The sequence below is a fragment of the Sus scrofa genome, chromosome 15 (genome assembly GCF_054392235.1).
Source record: "Sus scrofa isolate SSC_HxYL_T2T_F1_AM1 chromosome 15, Sscrofa_HxYL_maternal_Yorkshire_Landrace_v2.0, whole genome shotgun sequence".
Classification (NCBI taxonomy): Eukaryota; Metazoa; Chordata; class Mammalia; order Artiodactyla; family Suidae; genus Sus; species Sus scrofa.
Window position 1 is genome coordinate 135,762,704 of NC_139397.1, and position 27,850 is coordinate 135,790,553.

Below are 27,850 nucleotides of genomic sequence, written 5' to 3' on the forward strand. Positions count from 1 at the left end.
TCCTCCCCATCCTGGACACTGGGGAGATGGCCTGTGAGGTGGGTGTAGATGCTGAGTATTGGTCGACTCCCAATCCCAAGGAAAGGGCAGTGGCAGGGGAAGGGAAGGAACCTGGGGGTCCCCCATGCTGGTGGAGTGGGGACTTTGGTCAGTACTTGCGATGGGGAGGCTTCCTCAGAGGCCCCGGAGGAGGAAGTCAGCCTTCAAACCTGGCCAGACAAAGCTTCCACTGTGGACACATTTCATCAGGGAAACTCAGGCAGCTCGGATCCGATGTTCCTGCCTCTGCCCTCCCACTCAGCCACACGGAGAAGCCATAAACACTCAAATGCAAGGATTAACTCTGCATGTGGTGTCTGGGACATTGTGAGCAACGCTTGGTGGCTGTGTTTGTGTCTGTGTTAAGATTGATCTTTTTAACCCTCAGCATCTAGGACGTGACACTTGGTACACAGCCAGTATTCAATAAACATTGATGGAAGGAAGGAAGGAAGGAAGGAAAGAAGGCAGGCAGGCTGAACAAAATACAAATCTGTCAAAGAAGCGGATACTATGCTAGAGTTTTGGATGTGGGCAGCAAGAAGGGTCTCTCACAGGCCAGATAGCACAGTGCCCATGTTAGGGGAGAATTGATGCCCAGCACACAGCTCTCGACTATCCAACCTCCTTGCCACAGGACCCTGGGTCCACAAGCTTTGAGAGACGGTCCAAACTGCAGCCTTTGTGGCCTAAAGATCTGCTCCTGGTCTCTTATGCTATTAGGCTCTTTTTAAAAGCCCTTAAGACCTCTGCAAAAGGAAAGATAATGTGAAAATTTCCAGGAGGATTGGATAAGCCTGGTCTAGGAGTGGGATTGGGGGTGCCGAGTTAGTTCCTGGACCAGCAAAGACTCTCCCAAGACATCAGAAGCTGCAGTTTCCCCATATGGCCACTGGAGGGCACTTCGACCATGAAATACCAGCTCTCCTCCACCTCTGCACGTCTTTGGAGAGCCCAGCTTTGTTTTAAAATCATCCCAATAATGAGAGCTCTCCTGGTTGAATATCCATTAAGGCGCTAAACGCCTTAAACATATATCATCTCATTTAACACTCACTACAACTGTTGTGAGTCATTTTGTCTATTTAGCGAAAGACTGAGGCTTAAAGGAGTCAAAAAACTTAGCTAAAATCCCCTAGCTAAATAACAATTTGGGAGTAAGAACTTGAACCCAAGTCCTTGGGCATCAACCATAAACCGTGAATACACATGAAGCTGAAAAGGAGACTGTCTGGATAGAAGCAGAGTCTGCCACATAAATATTGTTTCTGAACAATTTACACATTATGAAATTGGAAGATGGCTTATAGATCATTTGTACATTTCACCCGGTAGTTTCTCTTTCCACATCCCCCCCCCCATTGATGTTATTAAATAAATGAAGCGTTTTGCAATTCTTGGTGTCTTAACTTGGTGGAGATAAAGTCATGATCATGAAACGCAGGAAAAGATAATTTTCGTTTAACACTGAAATAGCGCTTACCATGTACCCAGAACTGCTCTAAGCACTTTACAAAGTAACCCAGTCCTCACAGCCACTCTCTGAGGGGTGCACCATTATGATCCCCCATTTACAGATGAGAAAACGGAGACTTGGAGACGGGAGCGACCTGCCCAAGGTCACGTGGCTGGCGCGAGCCAGACCTGGGATTAGGGGCCTAGGCCATCTCTGGAATTTGGGAAACCAGGTTGGATCCGGCCCTTGAGAGGGGGTATGAGTTTCACAGGAGGTGAGGGTGTTCCAGGCAGAGGGAAAAGCACGGACAAAGCCTCTGCGGAGGTGGGAAAACAGGAGGTGAGGAGTCAGTTCGACTCAGGCCTGGGCTACGGCGTCCAGATGGCGGAGGCTGGAGCAGCCAGAGCTCCCTGGGGCCTCCTAGGGGTCGGGGGGGGGGGAAGGAGGGTACAGCCGGTGTGCCCGGGGTGGGGTGGGGGGTGCTCCAGCGCAGGGAGGTGCGGAGGCCGCCCTGCCCCCACCGCACCCCTCTCCAGGGACTGGCAGTTTGGGAAGTGCAGCGTGTGCTCAGGAAATGGTCGGATTGGATTACAGGGAAGATTAAAGCAGCTAAATTGGGCCTGGGGCTGGGGGGAAGTGTTCGAGAAGGGAACTGCACAGGGCCAGCAGCTGGACGGGCGCGAGAGGCTGCCGGGAGCGAGGGGTGGGGGCTGGGATCCCACATCAGGCAGGAAGCCCTCCTGACCCCAGTAAGCCTGGAATGCGGGGTCAGGAAGCAAGGGCATTCTCACTTAGAGGGAGCTGGGGGGAGGGTGGGGGCGGAGACCCCGAGTGGGGGTGGGGGCAGAGATCGTGGGGGAGGTGGAGACCGACCTGGAGGTGGTGGTGGAGGGGAGGGGAAGAGGGGTGACCCGGAGAGGAGGGGAAGCGGAGAGAGAGAGAGAAGAGAGGAGAGAGGAGAGAGAGAGAGAGATGGGGGACTCAGACTGGAGGGGGTGGACCTGGGGGCGGAGCCTCAGCCCGAGCCCCGTCCCGAGAGGGTGTCTGGCGTTCCCAGCCTGTCCCGGCTGGGAAGTAGGGGGCACAGGTTGCCTGTCGGGTGTTGGTGGAGAGCCGCTTGCAAGACATCAGAAGCAGCTGGAAAGGGCCTGGGGCTCTGGAGCGCCCTGCTGCTGTCCCGGCCTCCCCCCACTTCCCAATCCCCTCCCCCAACCTGAGTGGCAGCACCGCCTGTGGCCCCTCCCAGCCCCCAGGGCAGGTGGTCAGTGGTCTATTCTGGTGCCCAGGGTGGCTGGGGAGCCTGGGGAAGGGCAGAAGGAGAGCCTGGCTTATCTCTTTGAGGCTGGATAGGGAGGGGACAACGGGGGGGGGGGGCTCTTTGGGACAGTTGCCAGCATAGAGATCTGTAGGTGGGGAGGAAAAGTTTCAGTGCTCTGTTTTTAACAAAGTGTATCTCTCTGGGCCTTTCAGACTGGGAAGGGGTGGGGGTATCTGGGACGTCTTTAGGGAGCTAGGGACTGGGAGCTGGGGCAGTGGGACTCCCCAGCAGCTGACAGCGGGCCCGAGTTTCTTTTGAAACTTGAGGCTGCAGGATCAAGCCTGGGCCCCAGGCTTAGTCCTCCAGGCAGCCTCTTGGGGACAGAATTGTGGATCCTGTTGCCTGAGGCTTCCTCCCAGGCCAGTTGGGGGCAGTCTAGGGCCAGCCTGCTGGGGAGCCCAGGTGCCTGGCTGGCTGGAGGGTGGCAAGGGCAGAGTGGCCCCCCCTGGCCTCTACATCCCCCAGATAGGAAATCTTCAGTGCCCCCCAGCTCCTGTGGCGTGAAGGCCAGACTCCTCTGCTGATGATAACTGACTCCCTAAAAACCCGCTTTTTCTAAGCTCTCTCTAGAGGGCAGTGGGATTGGGGAAAGGAGCAGGGCAGAATGTTGGGAGGGACTTTCCCACTCCTGGACAAGGGACTTTTCCGTGGAGAGCCCCATAAAGCCAAGTTGAAAGGGGAAGGACCCAGAGTTGAGCCTGCGAAGTCAGTCTGGGGCAAGGCTTTAGTGACCGCAGAGAAATGAGCCAGGCTTCTTTCTAGGAGTTGTCAACTAATGTTCAAATCCAGACTTCGTTTTCACTTGCTGTGCAACCTTAGGGAGCTTACCTAACCTCTCTGAGCCTAGTATCCAAAACTGTAAAATGAGGTTAATAGTTACTTCCCAGTGTTGTGAAGATTAGAGATGCAGCGATTGTATATGGCAGGTATCCAGAATCCCATGCTTAGTATACAGTAGGTGCTCCATAAGTCGTGGCTACGTTATTATCAGAGGCGGCATAGCCTGTGATGAAATGCTTTGGAGTTAGGCAGTCTTGGCTGTGAAGCTTGGCCTTGTACCTATGGTCCCAAAGCAAGGACTCAAGCCAGTCCCTGGACCTCCATGAATCAGTTTCCTTATGGGTCCAAAGGGGATAAAATATTTGTGATGGCTGGTGCTTACTGAATGCTCTCTGTGTGCCAAGGCGCTGCACTACGCGTTTTACAGACAATATCTCATTTAATCTTCCCCAAGCCCTGTGCTGTTCTTATCATTTTACAGACAAGGAGATCGGCTCCGAGCGGTGAAACACCTCACCCCAGAGTGGTAGATCCAATTTGAACCCAGACGGTGGCCCAGCAGCTACTCCCCACAGTCCTCCCCTTGCCCATAGCTTCGCAGAGTCAGACAGAACTTAGGCCATGGGCTGTCTATGTGGACAGGTGTGAGAAGATAGAGGCTGTAAAAACACTGAGGGTCCAAGAATGGGTGTCTTCTGGAACCCAAGACTCCCTTTCACTGTGCATTTGGATGCTTTGGAGAATCAGCATCCACTCCAGCAGCCAGAACATCTCCGGTACCATATTGGGCTGTGATCTGGAGTGGCAGAGAAACCTCGGGGGTCTGAGTAGACCCCAAGCTGACTGTGACTCAGCTGGCTGGAGGAAGAGGAGGATGATCCTACAAGGCTATAGATAGCAACTGTGCATAGTGGCCCTGTGAGGTCATTGCCAGCCTGCTCAGGCCCTGTTTAAAGTGCTCCACAGCCTCAGAGGGATGTAGGAAACCTGGAAAGCACCCAGGACAGCGGGGATATGACCAAACTGGAGGGGCTGGAACCAAAAAAAGCCTATGAAGAGAGATGAAAGGAATGGGAATGAATCAGAGAGAAGAGCGGGCTGATGGCACTCGGAACCTGGCAGAGAATGCCCGGGAAGGAAGCTGCTTTTCTCCATCTGGGTTGAGGTCTAAGAAAGAAAGAGGGGATTTCCATTTCAGCAGAGGGATTAGACTTAGGCCTTGAATGGCTCCCCAGGGTGCAAGTCCACGGGGAGCTGGAGCAGCCTGCCAAGTCCCCTTCCATGAGGCCGGAGCAGGGCTGAGTGCCACCTTCACCAACCCAGCTGCTCCCAACTCTCCCTGTCACCTCCCGACCCCGATTCTCACACCCGTCCCCTCTCCCACCCAGATATACCCTAGTCTGGGCAAGGAGAGTTTTCTCCTGTTCTTCTTGGGGAGTTTCAACTGAAGAGGGGGCTCATTTTTGTGCTGGGGAAGGGGGCTGCCCTGCCTCTTCAGGAAATGGTTCAGGACTGCCTTGGAAATTCAGGGGTATTGCCTACAGAGACTGGGGACTGTGGGAGGGGGCTGGGTGGGTTTGGAGGAGAGATGTGTGGGGCTGGGGGGGGTTTTTTTGTTTTGTTGCCCCTTTTTTTTTCTTTTTAGGGCCACACCCGCAGCATATGGAAGTTCCCAGGCTAGGGGTCCAATCGGAGCTGTTGCTGCCGGCCTACACCATAGCCACAGCAACACGGGATTCGAGCTGCATCTGCGACCTACACCACAGCTCACAGCAATGCCGGATCCTTAACCTGCTGAACAGGTCCAGGGATCGAACCCACATCCTCATGGATACTGGTTAGGTTCTTAACCCGCTGAGCCACAGTGGGAACTCCGAGAGGGGCTATTTTGTTGGGCAGGACCAAGTGCCCCCATGGTGAGGATGGGAGCCAGCAGGGAGGAAGGAGAGGAGGCCAGGCAGTCAGGAAGAACCCAAGGGGAGGGAGAATGGGTGCCTGCGGAGGGGGCAGCATCCATTTCTATGGGCAGGTGTAGCCACGTCTCATCAACACGTGGTGAGACTGGGTCTGTTCTGGGGCTGCACCCATGTCTAGGCTTGGCTTGGTGTTGAATCTGTGTGAGCAAAAAGACTTTGGACAAGGCAGCCCAGAGAGGCACCTTTTCAGAAGGAAAGGGCCTCTCCTGGGGGTCAGAGTAGGGAGGGATGTCCAGGCTATTCCATTGGAAGCAAGGAGAAACTGCAATCCAGAGAGGGGGTGCACCTAGACCAAGGTCACACAGCATAGGTTGGCCAGGACTCCGGCCTCCCGACTCCCAACCGCGTGCTGCTCCTGATGCATCATGACAAATCCCTGGGGACCTTCCCTTCATGCTAGCGAAGCCCCCTCCTCTTCCCTCAAGCTGACTTGAGTCCCCAGCCTCCCCCCCCCCGCCAGATCTCTTAATGATGAGAATAGCACCTAAAGCCTCTGAGATGCTCAGAGTCCACAAGGCACTCTCACCTCTACCATCATTAGCTCTTCCCCTTGAGGCTCAGCTCCCCCCCCAACCCCCCCCCACTCCTTCCCCCCCCCCCACTCCTCCTCCCCAGCCTGTGAGGCATCCTATTTGGTAGAAATTGGGAGCTGGGAGGAGGTGAGATTAGCCTCAGACTTCTCCTACTTTGGCAGAAACCCCGCAGCGCTCCATGTCTGTAAAAGGAGCGTGGGGCAGGAGGGAGTTAGAGCTGGGCTGTGGGCCCTCCCCAGACAAGGCGCTAGGTCAGGGGTGTGGGGCTGACGAGGAGGAGGTGGAGGGGGGATTTATAAGAACTGGGGTGGGGGCGCCACGCAGGGAGGAACTCAGGCGAGGGTCTGGGGTCAGGAGGTGGTGACAGCAGGAAGCAAGAGGTCCAGAGGGCTTACATCCAGGAGATGTGGGGGTGGATGCTGGCTGAACTGGGGGCAGGGGGGCCAGTGCAGTGCAGGGCGGGGCGGGGGGGGGGAATGGGGGAGAGGAGTTTCAGGGAGAATCCTGACGCCACCTTTCCAGCTGGGCCCCCCAGCTCGACCTTCCCTGGGTGATATCAGGAAGAAACAATCGCCTCTGGACATTCCTTCCCTTTTACAGTCACTCCGGGCTCCTCGGCCCCCTGTGGAGGTTAAGCAGCAGCTACAGCGGAGAGGAGGATGGATGGGACGCGGGGGCGGGGCAGTGTGGAAGGGAACTGCTGGGGGGGAGGGGCTCTGGGAGCACTGAGGCGGGGAGGGCTCAGCCAGGGACCACTCAATGTCCCAGCTCCTGGGCCCGGAGACTCAGGATGTCAGAGCTGAGGGGGTCCCAGAGACGACTCAGCTGGATCCCCTTTCACACATGGGCGTGATAGGGCCAGAGAGGACTTGCCTGGGTGGCACACATGGCTGGTGGGTGGATCCCCAGGATAAGCAGCCATATCTTAGCCTCTGGCTGACCGCCCCACCTCCACACCCCCATGCTTGAGCCTCCTACCTTCCCATCAAGTGGGAAGCTCCCTCAAGCTTTAGCTGAGGCAAGAGCCAGGGTCCCAGAGTCACACCTGCCACACTGTCCCCAAGGCTCTCATGCAATGGCTGTCTCCTGGGCCAGCTCAGCTTGGGATGGAAGCATGAGGACGCTGAGAAACCAAAAGAGGAGGAGCATGGGCCCTGGACAAAGGGACAAAGGCAAGCCTGGGGGCGGGGACCACTCAGTGGAGAGAGGGCACACCATAGGGAGACACCAGCACTGTCTCACATGTGGGACCCTGGAGTGGACCAGGGGTGGGTGAGATGCTTCCAGACAGGGCGAGGTGGAAAAGTCACCTCTGGTTCTCTCCCTTTTTGACCTCTTTCCGTTTTTCCCTCAATTCAGATGCCATGGGCCAGCCAAGTCTGGGTCCCCACTCCAGCTGCCCTGCTGCCATCCATGCCACCTGGGGGATCTGGGAGATTCTATGAGTAGTCAGGGACTTTATCTACCAGGGAGACCTCGGTGAGGGTCAGGGATCTGCCCGAGCATCCATAAGCCCTCTAGTCACGGAGCTGAAGAGAAGGCAGGGAAGAGCTTGGCAGTGTTGCCCAACAGAAAAGAGGCTGTGTAGCTGAAGCAAGGTGAGCCCAAAAGAGAAGCGTGTGAACTGAGGTTGGCAGGGTGGGCAGGGCCCCAGTTCTGTGGGACCCTGGAGGCTATGATGAGTTTGGGTTTGGCTGGTTCATTAGTTCAGGGAAGGGGGAGAAATTGAAAATGGTGAAACAGGCAGAGTCTCCAAAAGATATGAGTCCTAACCCCCAAATATTTGAAGAGTAGATCTGTGGAAAGTGTTTCTTCTTGCTCTGTTTGGCTCCTAGGGCAGAATAAGAGTCATAGCAGAGACATCTCCTGGGTTCAAATATAGGGAAATGTTTTCTTTTTTTTTTTTTTAAGGCATTGATTTATTTTATTTATTTATTTTTTTAATTTTTTGCTATTTCTTTGGGCCGCTCCTGCAGCATATGGAGGTTCCCAGGCTAGGGGTTGAATCGGAGCTGTAGCCACCAGCCTATGCCAGAGCCACAGCAACGCGGGATCCGAGCCGTGTCTGCAACCTACACTACAGCTCACGGCAACGCCGGATCGTTAACCCACTGAGCAAGGGCAGGGACCGAACCCGCAACCTCATGGTTCCTAGTCGGGTTCGTTAACCACTGCGCCACGACGGGAACTCCAGGAAATGTTTTCTAACAGCAGAGCTGTCTGCTGTCCCATGACAGACATGTGATGATGGACTCTTTGTGGCATGGAATGGGCTGCCTGGAGACACTCATTTCCCAGGCAGCAGAGGGATGCAAACTGGAGCAGTGCTTGCTGGAGTCACACTATGATATATTTAAGCCTTAACTGAGATGTGGGGGCATGGGACTGGTTGACCTTGTGACCTAGGAAGTTACCTCCAACCTGGAGTTTCCAAGATTCTCCAAGGTCAAAGAATTCTGGGAAGATCTCAAGCAAACATCGAGACTGGCTGTCTTCTTTAATTGATTCAACAAAATGTATTGATAACACCCACTGTACAAGGGGCCATACCACATATACAAATTTATAAATTGTCCCCCTTTTCTGACAAACACTGAATTAAATAGTCTGTCTTGGTAGACTTTCCCATTTCCAAGGGCAATTAGCTCAAGTGAGAAGTGTGGCCATAAAACAACGTGACTGTTATTTCAAAAAAAAAAAAAACCACTATACTAAAATTTATATATTCAAAAGCTTGTCCCAAGGATGTTCATAGCAACATCATTTGCTATAGTAAAATACAAATGCCTATAAATTAAAAATTGGGAGTTCCCGTCGTGGCGCAGTGGTTAACGAATCCGACTAGGAACCATAAGGTTTCGGGTTCGGTCCCTCCCCTTGCTCAGTGGGTTAGCCATCCGGCGTTGCTGTGAGCTGTGGTGTAGGTTGCTGAAGTGGCTCGGATCCCGAGTTGCTGTGGCTCTGGTGTAGGCCGGCGGCTACAGCTCTGATTCGACCCTAGCCTGGGAATCTCCATATGCCGTGGGAGCGGCCCAAGAAATAGCTAAGAAGACAAAAATAAAAATAAAAATAAAATAAATAAATAAATAAATTGGCCAAATAAACTATGGTAAATCCACACAGTGAAATATAAATGAGGATATTAAGAAGAATGACTCATAGCAAAAAAAAAAAGAAAAAAAAAAAAAAGGAGTTCCCACCGTGGCTCAGTGGTTAATGAATCTGACTAGGAACCATGAGGTTGCTGGTTTGATCCCCGGCCTTGCTCAATGGGTTAAGAATCCGGCATTGCGTGAGCTGTGGTGTAGGCTTGGATCCCAAGTTGCTATGGCTCTGGCATAGGCTGGAGGCTATAGCTCCGATTAGACCCCTAGCCTGGGAACCTCCATATGCCATGGGTGTGGCCCTGAAAAGCAAAAAAAAAAAAAGAATGACTCGGAACCTCCCAATGAAGAAGAGAGCAGGACAAGAGGACAAGATAGCTTTGTTGGTGAATCTACCAAACATTTCAGAATTAACACCAACCCTTCTCAAATTCTTCTTAAAATTTGAAAAGGAAGGAATATTTCTTAAATATTTCTACAAGCCCAGCATTAGCCTGATATCAAAGCCGAAGATATACAAGAAAATTACAGATCTATAGTCCTTATAAATATTAATATTAAAATTCTCAACAAAATACTAGTAAACCAAATTCAACAGCATATTAAAAGGATTATACACATGATGATGTGGGATTTATTCCTGGAATGCAAGGATAGTTCAACATATGAAAATCAATCAGTGTAAGATACTGCAGTAACAGAAAAAAGAGAAAAGCCCTCACAATCCACTTCACTTACAAGAGCATCTACAAGAGTAAGATACTTAGGGAGTTCCCATTGTGGCTCAGTGGTTAACGAATCAGACTAGGAACCATGAGGTTGCAGGTTTGATCCCTGGCCTTGCTCAGTGGGTTAAGGATCCGGCGTTGCCGTGAGTTGTGGTGTAGGTTGCAGATGCAGCTCGGATCCCTCATTGCTGTGGCTCTGGCGTAGGCTGGCGGCTATAGCTCCGGTTAGACCCCTAGCCTCGGAACCTCCATATTCCGTGGGAGTGGCCCCAGATAAGGCAAAACAAACAAACAAAAAAAAAAGAGTAAGATACTTAGGAATAAACAATAACCAAGGAGACATGATTTATACATTGAAAACTACAAAATATTGCTGAAATAAATTAGACTCAAATTGAAAGACATCCAGTGTTCATTGATTGGAAGACTTGATATTGTTAAGCTGTCAATACTTCCTGAAGTGATCTGTAGGTTCAATGCAGTGCCTATCAAAATCCCAACAATTTTTCTAAGATATAGAAAAATTCATTCTATCTAAAATTCATATGGAATCTCAAGGGACCCTGCATAGCCAAATCATCTTGAAAAAGAACAAAGTTGGAGGGCCTCGAAACTTACTACAAAGCTACAGTAATCAAAACAGTGTGGTATTGGCATGAAGACAGATACATATGTAGATGGAATAGAATAGACAGCCCACAAATAAATTTTCATTTATATGTATAAATGGTTTTCGACAAACTGGAAAGGACAGCCTTCAGCAAATAGTTCTGGGAAAACTAAATATTCATACGTAAAAGAATGAAGTTGGATGCTGACCTTATACCACATATGAAAATTAACTCATAATGGATCAAAGACATAAAACTGAAAAATTCTTAGAAGAGAACACAGGGGATAACATTCTTCACACTGGATTTGGCAATGATTTCTTGGATATGTCACCGAAAGCACAGGCAATGAAAGAATACATAGGTAAACGGGAGTTCATCAAAATTAAAACCTTTTGTGCATCTAAGGATACTATCAACAGAATGAAAAGGCAACCCACAGAGTGGGACCTCTGAAATTTTGTGCCAAGTATAATACCTATCCAGATACATTATTATTATTTTTAGCATGTCCAGTTCTCAGTAGTCCCCAGGGAAGTCTAAACTCTTACTCCAGTGGTGTTGCCTGCTTAAAACATGCTTTGGAATGCTCCTCTGTCACCTGCTTTCCAAGCCTCAGAGTGTTGTTTTGCTGCCCTCCATGGTAGCAAATCCTCAGGGGTGGAACCAAAATTTGGAAACAGCTCCAAGTGGTTCAGAGCCAGGTCTGGTAGATGTTGATTTTGACTAGAGAATAGATGGTATAAATTATTTATTTGTTTTCTGCCTCATTTCACCAAGGAACTGAGATCTCAGGCTGGTCCTGGATAATTTTCTGGGGACTTTTCACAGAGAAGTGTCCCCAAAATGTTCTGTCCTCTCTCGTGTTGTGGAAATGGGTGCACAGTCTCCTACAGTAGATTAGTCAGGATTGTTTTGGTTATAAGTGACAGTAGCCAATACCAAGTGTTTAAGTTAAAAAAAAAAAAAAAAAAAAAGGAAGGAAGAAAAAGAAAGAAAACTTTATTGGCCCCCAAGCCAGGAAGGACACTGGGGGAGCTCACAAAATTGAGAGAAGAGCTGTAGAACCAAGGCCCCGGGGATGGGATTTAGAACTTCCGGCCCGTCATTCTCCTCCTCTGTGGGTGTCTCTGCTTCCCCCGGTATACCGACCTCTCTTCCTCCACCTGAAAGACCTCCCTAGCGGGCAGGAAACATGGTTGCCACAGGCTCCAGTTTAGTAATCCCAGTTCCATCTATAAATTCCAGGGTAGGTCTCTGATTGGCCCTGCTCAGGTCCAGGCCCACTCCTTGAGCCAATCACTGCAGTCACAGGGATGCAGTTATAAGACTGGCTGCGCGAGCTGAGTCACCTGTCCACTCGTGGGTGTGTATGTGTGTGTGTGTGTGTGTAGCATTTGTTAACAAAAGAAGGGGGTGAGAAAGGAAGCTTGCAGGCTACATTGAACTAAAACAAGGACAGGGCTGCCTGGGATGTGCTAAGGATCCACATGGTCCCCCAAATTCTCCAGGAGCCTACCATCTAGTTTGGGAGGCGAGACACTAAAATAACCAGAACACAACAGCTTGCACTGACTCGAAGCCTGGATAAGAATATCTGGAACTCCCCACCCACCTCATAAGCTTGTCTCTTGGATAAAAATTAGAAACTGAATGTGAAAGGGTTTTGCAAAGACAGCAGCTTTGACAAAGCCCTTTGCAATTCACCTGGCACCTTCACACCCACCCTGGGGGCAAAGCACAGGCTCTGGAGTCGGACTGCCTCAGCTTCCTGAGCGAACAAAGGGGAGCATGGAACCAGTTCCCACCTCAAAGGGTTGTGGGAGAACTGGGGCTCATGGGTGGGGAGTGCTCAGCCCAGTGGCCCACAGTGGGAAGGAATTATTATTTGCATATTGTTACCTGAGCCTCACCAAGCCCCTCTTGGGGAGACATGACCTGGCTGACCAGTCCCACTTTATAGTCGAGGACACAGAAGAGGAGGACTTGCCTGCTTGTAGTATGTCTGCTGGTGATGGCAGAGCTAGCGTGCAAGAGCAGCCCTCAATTTCCAAGCTTTGTATTCCAAAAGGGTCAGGCCCAAGAGAGGCCTGCAGAGTGCCAGGTGGAGGTGTCCAGAGACAGCCAGGATTCGTGGAGAAGTGGGAATGTCCTTAGGGTCAGCCAGCGCCTTGTCCTAAGGAGCCTGTGGAAGACTGGTCAGCCCTTCTGGGGCTCCATTGCTGCTGGGGGCTTGGAGCATTATGGGGGTGCAAAGCAACTGGGGCTCATCACCTCAGCCTTCCTCCACCATCTGACACTCAGGTACCCGGCCCCCACCCCCAGAGCGCCTCTCCGGTGTGCTTTTTTTCCCGGCCTGATGCATTCTCCTCTATAAATACCAGCTCTGGTATTTCGGGTTGGCAGCTGTTGCTGCCAGGGAGATGGCTGGGTTGACATGAGGCTCCTGACAAAACACAAACCCCTCGGTGGGTGCGGGTGTGGGTGGTGTGAGGAGGGGCATGAATCAGAGGCGGGAGGTGGGCTCGAGGGGGAGGAAGCCAGGCAAAGTTAGTGGCATGGGGGTGAGAGTATACAGTTATAATTGTCATCATTGGAAACTGAGAGCCTTCTAGCCCCTTTCTGGAAATCACTGTTGTTTATAAGCTTGAGGCCCAAGCCCAGAGGGAAACTGAGGCTGGAAGGAAGCTGGCACCCCAGTACTAGCAGACATAACCCAGCAGGCAGGTCTGGCTCCCATTGCTCCTTGTCCCCAGGGAAGCCCTCCCAGCCTTTCCACCTGTCCAGAGACCCTCCTCCTCTCAGCCTGGCTTCTGGACTCCTGGTCTTTGCCTGAGCCCTCCTAAGTGCTTGCCACATTCAGAGAATCTTGAGAAAAAACGGGTGATTTGGAGCCTTTCTTTAGAAACAGGCCTTGCTCGACATGACCCAAAATCTCTCCTGGGAGCAAAAACGAGTCCCTGTAAGTAAACATTAGCCTCTCCCCGATCACCCCCAGGAGGAAGCCGGCACCCCAAAGGCTGAGAGGGGGCCCCCCTTGGGGTGCCAGACGTGCTTGAGCCCTGGCCAAGCGCTTGGCTGGCCTGCCCATCTTCTGCCCTTCTAGGTCCATCGTTCTCTCCCACACCCTTCAGGGGCCCCCCTACCCGCCGGCCGAGGGGGCACAGGCCTCTTGCGGGGGAGCTGGCCTCCCCGCCCCCACGCCAGAGGCCGCCCTTTCCTGGCAGGACAGCGGGATCCTGCAGCTGTCAGGGGAGGGGCGGCGGGGGCTGATGTCAGGAGGGATACAAATAGTGCCGTCGGCTGGGGGCCCTGTCTCCCCTCGCCGCATCTACTCTCCAGCCGGCCGGCCGCCGCCGCCGCCGCCTCCTCCTCCGCGCCGCCCAGCCAAGCCCGCGCCGCCACCATGAGCCAGGCCTACTCGTCCAGCCAGCGCGTGTCCTCTTACCGCCGCACCTTCGGCGGGGCCCCGAGCTTCCCGCTCGGCTCGCCGCTGAGCTCGCCCGTGTTCCCGCGCGCGGGCTTCGGCACCAAGGGCTCCTCGAGCTCGGTGACCTCCCGAGTGTACCAGGTGTCGCGCACGTCGGGCGGGGCCGGGGGCCTGGGGCCGCTGCGGGCCAGCCGGCTGGGGGCCACCCGCGTGCCCTCCTCATCCTACGGCGCAGGCGAGCTGCTGGACTTCTCGCTGGCAGACGCCGTCAACCAGGAGTTCCTGACCACGCGCACCAACGAGAAAGTGGAGCTGCAGGAGCTCAATGATCGCTTTGCCAACTACATCGAGAAGGTGCGCTTCCTGGAGCAGCAGAACGCGGCGCTCGCCGCCGAGGTGAACCGGCTCAAGGGCCGCGAGCCGACCCGGGTGGCCGAGATCTACGAGGAGGAGCTGCGCGAGCTGCGGCGCCAGGTGGAGGTGCTCACCAACCAGCGCGCCCGCGTCGACGTCGAGCGGGACAACCTGCTGGACGACCTGCAGCGGCTCAAGGCCAAGTGAGGACCCGAAACCCCCTCTCCATGGGCTGGGGCGTGGGAGGCTAGGCCTAGGACTGGATCCAGTTGTCAGCACCCAGGGTGAGGAGGGTTGTTGCTGTGTTCCCCGAAGGGGAGGGACGCCTGGCCTTTCCCTTTGCTCGCAGTCTGCAGAGGAGGAATCTTCTTGCAGACATCATGAGGAGGAAAGGCGAGACCTGGGAGGACCAGGTGCCTTTTAAAAAGCATCTTAAGATGCTGGGGTGATGTTGCTGGGAGTCAGGTATGTAGGTGGAGAGAGGAGGCCCAAGTGCAGTCGGAGAGAGACTCTCAGCCCATCTGTGATGAGGCCCTGGGGCTGGGGGTGGAGAGGGGATCTTGGCCCCTGGGCCTGGCTGAAGCTGTACAGGGGGACCGGACAAGCTAGAGGAAGGGGGAGAGTGCCTGGGGGGTGCAGCTCTCAGCAAGCTTGGGAGGACTAGATGGTGGGCTCCACCAGGCTCCCAGTACATAAAGGCAGCAAGTATAGAGCAAGGACTCATGGGTCCTGCTTTTGGTGGCCCAAGAGAACAGAGTCCCTGTCCTTCCACCCAGGTCACAAATGTTAAGTGAGCACCTACATGGGTCAGGCTGGGGCTGGGGCCTGGGAACACAGAGGTGGATAAAATAGACACAGTTCTTAATCCCAGGGAGGTCACAGTCTGGTGGGGACAGAGGCTTCCAGGGTGTGGCTCCAGGGCAGCGATTGGGCCACTTCCTGTCCCCTCCCTGTGTGGGCAGGGCCTCTTGCCTCTACCCAGCAGCCATGCCTCCTCCATGCTAAGCCCATTCCCTGGGCAGCCCCCAGACAGTCTTCTTCATTGCCACTTTTGTCCCTACCGTCTGTCCTTCTGTCTGTCTCGGCCAGGCTGCAAGAGGAAATTCAGCTGAAAGAAGAAGCCGAGAACAATTTGGCTGCCTTCCGAGCGGTGAGTCCTCTTTGGTCCCCCAGAAGCCTTGCTCCTTCTGTCCCCTGCTGCATGGGCTCTAGTCTCCCTCTGCCTTGCCAGGCTGATCAGTGACCCTGTCCCTCCCACCTGACCCCTTCCAGGATGTGGATGCAGCCACTCTAGCTCGAATTGACCTGGAGCGCAGGATCGAATCTCTCAACGAGGAAATCGCGTTCCTTAAGAAAGTACACGAAGAGGTACGCCCTGGTGAAAGCAGGTGGAAATGATGGGACCGGTGCTGGGCTCTGAGAATCGGGGTGTGAGGGTACGTTTGGGGCTTGACCGGGGACTGAAGCCCGGCCGTACCCTGCAGGAGATCCGAGAACTGCAGGCCCAGCTTCAGGAACAACAGGTCCAGGTGGAGATGGACATGTCCAAGCCAGACCTCACCGCCGCCCTCAGGGACATCCGGGCTCAGTACGAGACCATCGCGGCTAAGAACATCTCGGAAGCCGAAGAGTGGTACAAGTCAAAGGTGGGACTCTGGCCCCTCCGTGCCCCTCCATCCCAGTTTGGAGGTGCTTCCTGTGGCTCCATCTATGGGTAGGAGGGTGAGCCTGGGGTGTCTATGTTCCCTTGCTCACCCCTACCTGTGTCCTGCATCCTCCCTGTCATCTCAGGACCCCTCTCTCTGCCCTTAGGTGTCCGACCTGACCCAGGCAGCCAATAAGAACAATGATGCACTGCGCCAGGCCAAGCAGGAGATGATGGAGTATCGCCATCAGATCCAGTCCTACACCTGCGAGATCGATGCCCTCAAGGGCACTGTGAGTCCTTGGCCACCTCACCTGGCCCAGCCCGCACCCTCACTTTGTGACCTCAGGCCCATCACATCCCCTCTCTGGGCCTCTCTCTCCTCAGATCTGTCACAGGGGTGAAAACAGACAGGTGGATGTCTGGAGGGGCTCCTGCGTGGCCAGGAGAGGGGGGGTGTGAACAGCCGTGCTCCTTTTTATCAGTTCTGTTCTCTGAGTTTCTACATAAGTCTTCTTTTGCGTTCAGAGTTCCCTGGCTCAGAAGAGTGACAAGCCCTAGATGTGGCCACCATCTGGGGTTGCCTCCCAGCCCCAAGCTGGAAATTTCCCCATCCTGGGCCCGAGTGGTTGTCCCCTCTGGCCACAACCACAGCCTGTCCTTGACCCTGGGCACCCCTCCCCTGCAGAACGATTCCCTGATGAGGCAGATGCGGGAGCTGGAGGACCGCTTTGCTAGTGAGGCCAGCGGCTACCAGGACAACATCGCACGCCTGGAGGAGGAGATCCGACACCTCAAGGATGAGATGGCCCGCCACCTGCGCGAGTACCAGGACCTGCTCAATGTCAAGATGGCCCTGGATGTGGAGATTGCCACCTACCGGAAGCTGCTGGAGGGCGAGGAGAGCCGGTGAGGGGCAAGGCAGGGCCTGACCGTGGGATCCTGGGGGCGTGCTGGGGGCCCTTTCCTGCCCCGGGAGGCTCAGGATCACCTCCACAAGATCTGGAAACAATATTATACAAGAGGCCACCCCTCCACTAATTGCAGAGAATTAACCCAAGGCCACCTGGGTAAAAAAATGATTTAATTAATAGCTTTAATAAAAAGAGATATGTAAGTATTCCCACATCCACCTTCAAAACCGGCATAAAACCATATTCAGCAACCAGTCGTAAAACATTACTGCCAGTCAAGAGAGAGATGGGAGCAGAGAGAATGAGGAGGAAGGAGAGGAAGGGGGCAGATAGAGACAAACAGAGACAGAAGGGCTCGGACCCGGACGTGATAGGCTAAGAGAGATGGTGCAGAGATTCATGCTCTGAACAGATCACCTCTAGACACAGAAAACAACATACAGCTGGACGGGGACACCAGGGAACCTTCTTGGTTGGTGGAAATGTCTTAGGTCTTGACTTAGGCTGCTGGTTACATGATAGAGACATTGATCAAGACTCACTGGCTTGCATTTCGCTATGTCAACATCAATTCAAAACAGGTCAATTACTCAATAAAATGATGGCCATTGATAGAAAAGTGGTAAAATCTGATATTAAAAAAATCGGCAGATATATTTAGATACCAGTTTACACAGAGAAAGATTTCAGGGGTCATAGAATAGCATCTGTACATAAAGATCCCTTATGGGAGCTGAAGTTGCATTGCACTTTCCCAGCACCAAGCGTACATAGCGGGGCCGGGGTGGTAGCTCCTGGAACTTGCCCTCAAGTGAGCGGGCCAGAGGCTCCCAGCCTGGCTGAGGATGGGTCCACAGCTGCTGCTGATACATTCTACAGTTTTAAGAGCAAGAAGGAAATCCTGGTGCAATGGAAGGTCCAGTGGGGTTGGGGGTCCTGGTGTCATGCCAGCAGGTCAGTGATGGAAAGGGTGATCCTTCCAGAAGGGACAGTTCCTGGGACAGCTAAAGCTGGCCTTTGGCCCCGTGCCCCAAGCAGCGCTGAAGTCGATGGGACTGGGACAGCTGAGGATGGTGTTGACAGTGGACCAGGGCAAGCTTTGAGGGGTGGTCACAGAGAGAGATGGAGGGTCCTAATCCATTGGGGGCTTCGTCTCTCCCCTTTCAGGATCAACCTCCCTATCCAGACCTTCTCTGCCCTCAACTTCCGAGGTGAGTGAGTGTTGGCAGATGGAGTCTGGGGGTGGGGTGGGGGAGGAGTCCAGCATGGCCACTGCCCGTGGGCAGCCAGGAAGGGAGGCTAGACCTGTAAGGACAGGGGGAGAAATCGGGCTGCTCTCGATGGGTGGGGGAATTTAGGTAGAGGCACCTCCTGGCAGAGGGAGCCTTTTATTTTATATTTTATTTTATTTTATTTCATGGTGTTATACTGGCCATGTCCTCTGGACCTTCTGGGAATATTGAGTGGCCAACAGTTTCTGTTTCCTAATATACCCCAACTCCAAGGTACCAGGGGTGTCCTTGGGGACCTGGCATCAGGAGCATCTAGAACCATATGCCCTGGGCTACGAGGCCCCCCCACACCCATTACCTGTTTGGGAAGTTGCCAAGCACCCTCACTGCTCCCCAGCTGCCTGTTGAACACCTTCAGTTTGCTAGAGCCAGCCACCGGACGCATGTTTTCAAAAATGAAGCCAAACCTTAGCAAAGCCAAACAATTCAAAGAACGAACTCCTAGGGCAGTCTGCCATCCTGACATTAGTAATATGCAGATGGAGTGGCTTTCCAACCCCAGAGAGCAGAAAAACACGCTGTAATGATACATTACGAAAGCAAGTTGGAGTCCTTGGCAGCTTCGCCTTTCCTAGATCAAATCTTTTTTCGATGTTCGCTTCCATCAGGAAAAAATACATGCTGTGCTCCACCGAGTTACAGTGTTCAGCACAGGCAGGTTGCCTGCTAAGGAGATTCGTGAACACCAAACTCATAATACTGAGGACCTAAATTTGACCCTTCCTATAAAACCTCTCTTTCCAGTTAGTTTATGCAGATACCAAGTGGGAGCCTCGCATGTGAAATCACTTAATGCTTTTTCAAGTCAGTAGTTCTGAACCACAACAGGGCAAGTACCATTGTCACCATTTCACAGTGGGGAAACCGAGGCTCAGAGGGGCAAGTGACTGGCCACCAGCACAATGAATTAGTGACTGATTCCTGTCCATTCCTCTTTCACTAAGACATCAAGGTGCTCATCTGGAGTCTTAGGGGGGCTGGGTCCCATGAGGTCTTCCGAAAGAGTGTCTTGCTCCTGGCTTTGGGGTCCTGACTGTCAGTGTGCAAATCCATGCAGGGCTCTCCTGCAGCCCAGGGTGAGGAGGGAGTGAGGAGGTGTCGGGGGGGGGGTGGGGGGAATGCTGGGCAGCCTGGGCCTTGGGGATCCCCTGCCCTCCTGGACCCCCCACACACACACCTGGAGCACCTCTGTTGGCTCCTGATCTTACCTTGGCTGTGGCACAGGCTGGGGTCTGCTGAGCCACCTCGAGGACAGGTGATGATGTCTTGCTGAAAAAGTAACTAACAGGTTCATCTAGAGGGTGAGGGTGTCTTCTGGGCTCCACCCCGTGGGACCAGGGACGGACTCCCAGCCTCGGGAGCAGCCCAGGCCTGGCCTTGATCAGGCTGAGTGTGTACGTGGATCCTGTTATAGAAACAAGCCCTGAGCAAAGGGGTTCTGAGGTCCATACCAAGAAGACAGTGATGATCAAGACCATCGAGACCCGGGATGGGGAGGTGAGTCGCATGCCGGGTCCCCTTCCCCGGCGGGGGAGGGGGGTGCTAGGGGGTGCATTCGGGGGCTATCAGTTAGGTGCCTTCCATCAGCTGTGCTGGTTCAAGCTCTGGCCTGGGGGCAGAGGGGGTCCTGCTGTGCTGGGGTGGGGGCGGCCCAGGACCATGGCCCCATTCCTTGGCCAGCACCAGGTCGGACTGTGTTTCTCTTCCTCTCCAGGTCGTCAGTGAGGCCACACAGCAGCAACACGAGGTGCTCTAAAGCCAGAGACCCTTCTGCCACCAGAGACCGTCCTCAGCCCTACCCTCACTGCCTCCTGAAGCCAGCCTTCTTCCATCCCAGGGCACCACACCCAGCCACAGTGCTCCCCTCACAGCCTCCCACCCCTGCTCACTGACCACCCGTCATGGTCCCCATAGGGGACATGGCCCATTCCCGCCTGGGCACAAGGAGCCCCCCCCCCCCCACTGTGTGAGGTCTGGATGTTGGAAGTGAGTGAGCCTGGCCCTTGGCCGCCCTTGGAGTGTGCTGGGCAGGGCTGGGATGGAGCCGAGCACAGCAGTGACCCTGCCCCTCCCACCTCTGTGGCCTCAGGCTCTAGCCTCTGGCTTTGGAGAAGGCTCCAGAGCAGGGTGTAGGGACCCCGCAGAGTCAAGTTCAAATCCCGCGGACCTCCCCGCCCCCCCTTTCCCCAGTCTGAGTCAGAGAGAAAGGGCAGAGTCTTCAGCAAGCCAGGCAGGTAACTGGGGACCTAGCCACCACCTCCCATGGAGACCGGAGGGCTTGAAATTGACCCATGGTCCCTTACTTTCCCAGGGTGGGCTTAGAAAGCAGGGGCTGCAAGAGGGAATCCCCGAAGGTGCCAGATGTGGGAGCAGGAGAGTCAGAAGGAGACAGGGTGGGCGAGACGCTGGAGAGGAGAGAGGAGAGGAGAGAGCAGAGAGCGGTCTCAGGCAGGTGGCAGGGGTGCGCACCTCCCCGGACCTGCCCCTCCCCCACTGCAGGGGCTCTGGACAGAAACAATAAAAAGATAAGCACAAGCCTAGCATGTTGTCCCCTGCTGTCTTGACTGCCAGGTCTCCTCTGGGGACCCGTCGGGCCCTGTCGCACCGCTTCTTGAGATGGCCTGTGAGCTGCCCTCCTGCCTAGCCACTCTGTCCCCCAGGGCCTGTCACCCTTTCTGTTCCCAGAGCCTCCCAGGCTTGCTGCATGTGTGAAGCATATGTGGGGGGTGTGGGGGGAGCTGTAGTCCCTTCCCTGGAGAAGCTTACACTCTCTTCCCACTAAACCCGCATCTTTTAAGCCCAAAGGCTGATCCAGGAAAAACAAGTCAAGGAGTTCCCGTTGTGGCACAGCGGTAATGACCCCGACTGGTATCCAAAAGGATGTGGGTTCAATCCCTGGCCTTGCTCAGTGGGTTAAGGATCCAGCGTTCCCGTAAACTGTGGTGTAGGTCGCAGATGCGGCTTGGATTCCGTGTTGCTGTGGCTATGGCAAAGGCCAGTGGCTATAGCTCTGATTAGACCCATAGCCTGGGAATCTCCATATGCCGCAGGAGCAGCCCTAGAAATGGCAACAAAACAAAACAAAACAAAAAAACAAGTTAAGAAAAATAGAAAGCTCTATCTTGTTCATGGAAAAGGCTCAATACTCTAAAGACCTCAGTTCCTCCTATGTTAATTTATAATTTCAGTGTACTACAATCTCAATTAAAATGCCAAAGGGAGTTCTCTGGTGGTGCAGAGGGTTAAGGAGCCAGCGTTGTTACTGCTGTGGCTCAGGTTGCTACTGTGGCATGGGTTTGATTTCTGGCCCTGGAACTTCCACACACCAAGGAAGTGCCCCCCCCAAAAAAAAAACCAAAGGGAAATTCAGGGAGAATTTGGGAAGATGGGAGAGGAATGTAGGACTGAAAAAAAGAAAAGAACATGATGGAATGAAACATTAACAATTTATGCTAAAGTTTTCTGTTGGGCAACCTTAATTATTCCATGTAGGGCATGGGGGCATTAGGGAGCCAAGGTGTGGGGGTGGGGGAAAGGAGTGAAAGCTGTTTCTCTTTCACTCCTTCCAAAAAATAAATTACAGGTGGATCAGACATTTAGGTAGCTTGTTGGATCCTTGTAGGTCTCAGCCTTCCAGCCACTCCTCAGATTTAAGGGATTACCCTTTAGAGGTGGGACACACAATAAATTCAGAGTCTGTAGGTGAAATAAATCTAATGGGGTCTTAGTCTTTTTTTTTTTCTTTTTCTTCTCTTTTTGGCCACACCCATAGCATGCAGAAGTTCCCCAGGCCAGGGCCAGGGATCGAACCCACTCCACAGCCGAAACTAGAGCCACAGCTGTGACAATATCGAATCCCCAACCCCTTGAGCCGCAAGGGAACTCCTAATGGAGTTTTTAAAGTCCCTAGTGTGCGTTTCCTAACTGGTTCTTTCCAGAAGCTTCTGAAAGACTTTCTGATGTCTCTTTCTTCCCCTTCTTGGGTACAGCCCTCACTCTAGAGTTCCCCTCCCCCTCTAGCTTGTGCAGTCCCTCCCTCCAGGAAAGAACCCCTCACCCACCCACACAGCGTGCTATTTATTCTTCACCTTGCCCTGGGAGCACCTGGGGCTACACCCCATCTCCTCACCCTCTGCCAGTGGTGACTCATGATCTGTTCTTTCCTTCCAATCCTCCAGTGAGCTAAATCCTGCAGTCCCCAGAACACCCCCAATCAGCGGATGGTGGAACCCCAACTGAATTTAGAAGTAGCTTTTCCTGTGTCACACACTGAGATAAAGGAGGAGGGAAGGGTGAGGGGTTTCTTATCCCTGAGCCTGTTGGGGGCCCTGGATCTGAGCTCCTCTCTCTATGGGAGAAACACCTGGGTAAGGTGGGCCCTGGTGGATAAGAGGTGGTTTGGGTATGTGTGAGTAATTGCCAGAGCCTTCCAGCTCTTTCTTCTTTCCTCTGAGGGAATTCTGTGCACTCATCTACCCCATAAAGAATAAAGGGGCACATTGGAGTTCCTGTTGTGGCTCAGCGGTTAGCGAACCCGACTAGCATCCATGAGGACACGGGTTCGATCCCTGGCCTCGCTCAGTGGTTAAGGATCTGGCATTGCCATGAGCTGTGGTGTAGGTCACAGACATGGCTTGGATCCAGCATCGCTGTGGCTGTGGGGTAGGCCGGTGGCTAGAGCTCCCATTGGACCCCTAGCCTGGGAACCTCCATATGCTGCAGGTGAGGCTCTAAAAAGACAAAAAGACCAAAAAAAAAAAAAAAAAAAAAGGAATAAAGGGCCACAGAGGAGTTCCTGACATGACTCAGCTGGTTAAGAACCTGACTAGTATCCATGAAGATGCAGGTTCAATCCCTGGCCTCGCTCAGTGGGTTCGGGATCCAGCATTGCCATGAGCTGTGATGTAGGTCATAGATGTGGCTCAGATCCCAAGTTGCTGAGGCTGTGGCGTAGGCTGGCAGCTGCAGGTCTGATTTAACCCCTAGCCCAGGAACATCCATATGCAGCAGGTGCAGCCCTAAAGGGAAGGGAAAGAAAGAGAAAGAGAGAGAGAAAGAAAAAAAAAACGAATAAAGGGACACGGAGGTCAGAGTGGGTCTTAAAGGCCCACCTTCTCCGAATAGGCTTAGGTGCAGACTGGTCGCTAAGGAGGAGGGGGATAGGAATCTTAGACTCTCACACTCAGACCTCAATGTCCCCCAAGCAGCGACCTTCCTGATGCAAGAAATCCCCTCCCCGGCCTGGCCCTAACCCTTGATGAGCAGTCCACAAGTTCTGCTTGAGTGTTGTGGGGTCCAGGAAGACACTGCCTCCTTAACTCTGAAGATGAAGATGGAGATGGCTCTGAAGGTCAGAAAGGCCTTCTGAAGGTCAGACAGTCACATCTGTCCCTGTGACTGCTACCCACCTGTCCTCAGAGAAAAGGCCCGAGGGAAAGCAGAGCGTTCCTGGGGCTAGAAATTCTGGTTCTAAACTCTCCGCTTGGAGTTCCTGTCATGGCTCCTTGGTAATGAACCTGACTAATATCCATGAGGATGCCAGTTCGCAGAGATGACTCAGATCTGGCATTGCTGTGGCTGTGGCTGTGGCTGGCAGCTGCAGCTATGATCCGACCCCTAGCATGGGAACCTCCATATGCTGCAGGTGTGGCCCTAAAAAAAAAGATAAAAAATAAAAAATAAATAAACCCTCTGCTTTGTGTATCTCTTTGGGAGCTGGATGGCGACCTGGGAATCTAGGGCAGGGGAGACGGATGTGGTACTTCCAGACAATAGACAAAAATAAATCAAAAAAAGACCAAGGAGTTCCCGTTGTGGCTCAGCAGGTTAAGAACCCTACATAGTGTCCATGAGGATGTGGCATTGATCTCTGGCTTTGCTCAGTGGGTTAAGGATCAGGAATGGCCACAAGCTATGCAGTAAGTCACAGATGCAGCTCAGATCCAGTGTAGCTGTGGCTGTGGCTGTGGCCTTCAGTTGTAGCTCTGATTTGAGCCCTAGCCTGTGGGAACTTCCAAAAGGAAAAAAAAAAAAAAAGACCTGAGTCTGATGTGGTCACACACACACAACCAGACTGTGGCCAAACCTCTGCCTGCTCCTTGGGACACTCTGTTGTCTTCCTCTTCAAGACTCAACACTAAGAAATAAGAGGGGAGTTCCCGTCGTGGCGCAGTGGTTAACGAATCCGACTAGGAACCATGAGGTTGTGGGTTCGGTCCCTGCCCCTGCTCAGTGGGTTAACGATCCGGCGTTGCCGTGAGCTGTGGTGTAGGTTGCAGACGCGGCTCGGATCCCGCGTTGCTGTGGCTCTGGCGTAGGCCGGCGGCTGCGGCTCCGATTCGACCCCTAGCCTGGGAACCTCCATATGCCGCAGAAGCGGCCCAAATAAATAGCAAAAAAAAAAAAGAAATAAGAGGACTGAGAACGCTGACCCCTGGACCAAGGGGACTAGTTCCTCCATCATGTTCCATCACAAGTGATCAGATACAGTTCCCTGGGCTATACCTGACCTGAGGAGGTGGAGTAGGAAGACTCATAGAGGCAAATATGTCCCTAAGGCAAGAACTGAGGGCCCAGCAGGCACTTCCCCACTCTGGCTACCCTGTCACCCTCTGCTCCTGGAGGCAAAGCCTTCCACCCATTCCCTGCCTCCCTCATTCCCTCTCTGACCACCAACCTGCCCAGGACACATAGGCAAATAAAAACATCACTGACCTTTGCTTCAACACCTAAAATGTCAGCTACCCAAGGGCAAGGTTTCATTCATTTTATTCACTACAGTATTCCTGGTGCCTGGAAGGGGGTTTGGGTCCTAGAAGGTGCCCATCAAATATTTAAATACTTGTTGAAGGAATACCCCCTGGGCAGTTTTATTTTTAAATTTTTTATTATAATTGATTTACAATGTTCTGTAAATTTCTGCTGTACACAAAGTGACCCAGTTGTGCATATATATATATATATATATATATATATTTTTTTTTTTTTTTTTTTTTTTCCCCCCACATTACCCTCCATCATGTTCCATCAAAAGTGATCAGATATAGTTCCGGTCTATACAGCAGAATCTCATTGCCTATTCATTGCAATAAATGCAAGACTTTGCATCTACTAACCCCAAACTTGCAGTCCCTCCCACTCCCTGGGGCACTTTTATTTATTTTTCTCTAAATTAAATATTTACCAGAGGTTTGATGGTCTCCTCTCATTCAAGGATTCAATGAACATTTACTGAGCTTTTTATTACCATGTGCTAGGCACCTGGTGCCTCATTATAACTCAGAGGAAACTCCCCACAGCCCAGAGAGGTGGGGTGAGCTGCCCAGATCACACAGCATAACCGTGGCAGAGGAGGATCAGGCCCCCTGCTCCTTGGCTTCCAGAGCCCAGATTTCTTTCCATGACACCACAGGCTTGTGATTGCAAGGCAGGGCAGACTGGCAGCACACACCCAGCCCGGCGCCAGACCACGGGGCACTGTGGGGCCATTCTGAGGGACAGATGAGCGCCTTGCAGCCAGCTGCCCTGGGTGAAGGCCCTGGCCCGGGCCTGACGGCTTTCGGAGTCACAGCTAGTGCACGCTCCTCCGGGAGAGGGCGCCCGCGACCTGCAAGGGCCTGTGGCCTCCCTACCCAGGCCCAGGCACTCCTGCCCACACATCAGTAAGTGGACATTATGGACATTTGAAGAGGAGACGCACAGGCCACATCCCAGGCTCTGTGCCAGGCCCTTTTAAATAGTTAATATTCATTTAAATATTTAATATAATAATTTAAAGCCATCACAACAATGTAAGTCAGATCATGTAATTTCTCGGCTCAAAATCCTCTGAGATGACTTCCCGTTTCACTAGGAATAAAAAAGCCATGGCCTACAAGATGCCAGGTTATCTGGACCCGCTGCCTGTCTGACCTCATGTCCCTCCACTCTCCCCCCTCCTTCCTCCAGCCCTGCTGGCCTCCTGGAGCTTCTGGAACCCACAGAGCACATCCCATCTCTGCCTGAATCCATTCTGCCCAGACTTCTGCACTGTTTGCCTCCTCCCCCCTTTAAGGCTGGCTCCATTGCTCCCAGTGTGGCCAACTCCTATTACCCAGTTCGAAAATGCATGCCCCCACCACACTCCCATCTCCCTTCCTCGGCTCCATTTCCCCACAATATCCATCTCCTTCTAATGGTCTCGATAATTTCTGTATTTCTTTACATGTGTTTGTCTTCTTTGAATATAAGCAACACGGGGGCAGGAATCCTTGTCTATTTTGCTCACTGCTCTATCCCTAGCGGCTAGCACAGTGCCAGGAATGTTTGTTGAATGAATGAATAAACCCTGAGTTGGGCTAGCCCCGTTTTGTAGATGAAGAAACTGAGGCTTTGAGATGTTAAGTGACTTGATCAAGATCACACAGTTGATTTATTCAACCAACCAGCTAACAGGCCAACCTTTGCAGGCTGCTACCATATCCCTCACTAATGCTGATGCACAGTGCTCTGAGGCTTTGGGTTATTGGTTTTTAAAAACTGTCTCAAATCCTTTGACCTTGGTGTTCCATCTGCTTATGATGTCTTCTCTCACATTTTTTTTCTTTTTTCTTTTTTTTTGTCTTTTGCCTTTTTAGAGCCAAACCCGTGGCACACAGAGGTTCTCAAGCCAGGGGTCAAATCTGAGCTGCAGTTGCCGGCCTATACCACAGCTGCAGTAACGCCAGATCCGAGTCGTGTCTGCAACCTACACCACAGCTCACGGCACACTGGATCCTGAACCCACTGAGTGAGGCCAGGGATCAAACCCGCAACCTCATGGTTCCTAGTCGGATTCGTTTCCGCTGTGCCACAATGGGAACTCCCTTCCCCTACATTTTTACTTTTTAGGTTTCAATTCAGCAGCAGAGGTTGCCTGGGTTGGCGGAGGGGGTGTGGTTGACTACAAAGGGGAGGCTCAGGCCAATTTTTAGGGTGATAAGATTGTCCTGGGGTAGAAGATCCACAATTGTCTGCCTTCATCAAAACCAGGAGAACTGCACATCGCAAAGAGTAAGCTTCAATGTTGGTAAACAAAAGCCAAAAATTTCATTCCTCTAGGCTTTCGGTCCCTATAACACAATGTTTAAATGGTTTCTTCTCTGTCTTCACACAAACACAGACACAAGCACACTTTGACGTGGGTCTTTCAGAACAACGATGGGGGATGCGAATACCTTTCTCCATCTCCTAAGGGCTCCTGGATCTCCCTTTGGTTCCTCTCTGCCCTTCCCAGGCTTCATCTCTCAGGGCTCAAGGTCAGGCCTGGGTCTCTCACCTGGACTTTTGAAATTTTTTTTTAACTTTTTATCTTGAGACAATTGCAGATTCACATGCAATTATAAGAAGGGATACAGAGAAATCCTGTATACCATTTGCCTGATTTCCTCCCATGGTAACATCTTACGTAACCATAAGTACAATATCACAACCAGGAAACAGTCATTGATACAGCCCACCACCTTTCTCAGATTTTACATTTGTGCATCTGTGTGTGTGCATTTAGTTCTGTGCAATTGTATTACATGTGTCAATTCACATGACCACTGCTGGAGTCAAGATACAGAACTCTTCCTTCACAACAAGTGTCACTGGGACTTTTAAAAGCAGTAATGTCCTATCTTGATGTTTCTCCAAGTATACCTTAGATGCA

The 27,850-nt window shown here is 52.6% G+C and overlaps 1 protein-coding gene across 1 annotated transcript; it reads left to right on the forward strand.

Moving 5' to 3' along the window:
• Nucleotides 1–13,910: 13,910 nt before the first annotated feature.
• On the forward strand, nt 13,911–20,720 carry DES (desmin). Its single transcript, NM_001001535.1, is given in 9 exon segments — nt 13,911–14,532; nt 15,419–15,479; nt 15,602–15,697; nt 15,814–15,975; nt 16,142–16,267; nt 16,663–16,883; nt 18,056–18,099; nt 19,595–19,677; nt 19,895–20,720. Coding segments are annotated over 9 exon segments (1,416 nt in total). The 5' UTR covers nt 13,911–13,951; the 3' UTR covers nt 19,937–20,720.
• Nucleotides 20,721–27,850: the final 7,130 nt, after the last annotated feature.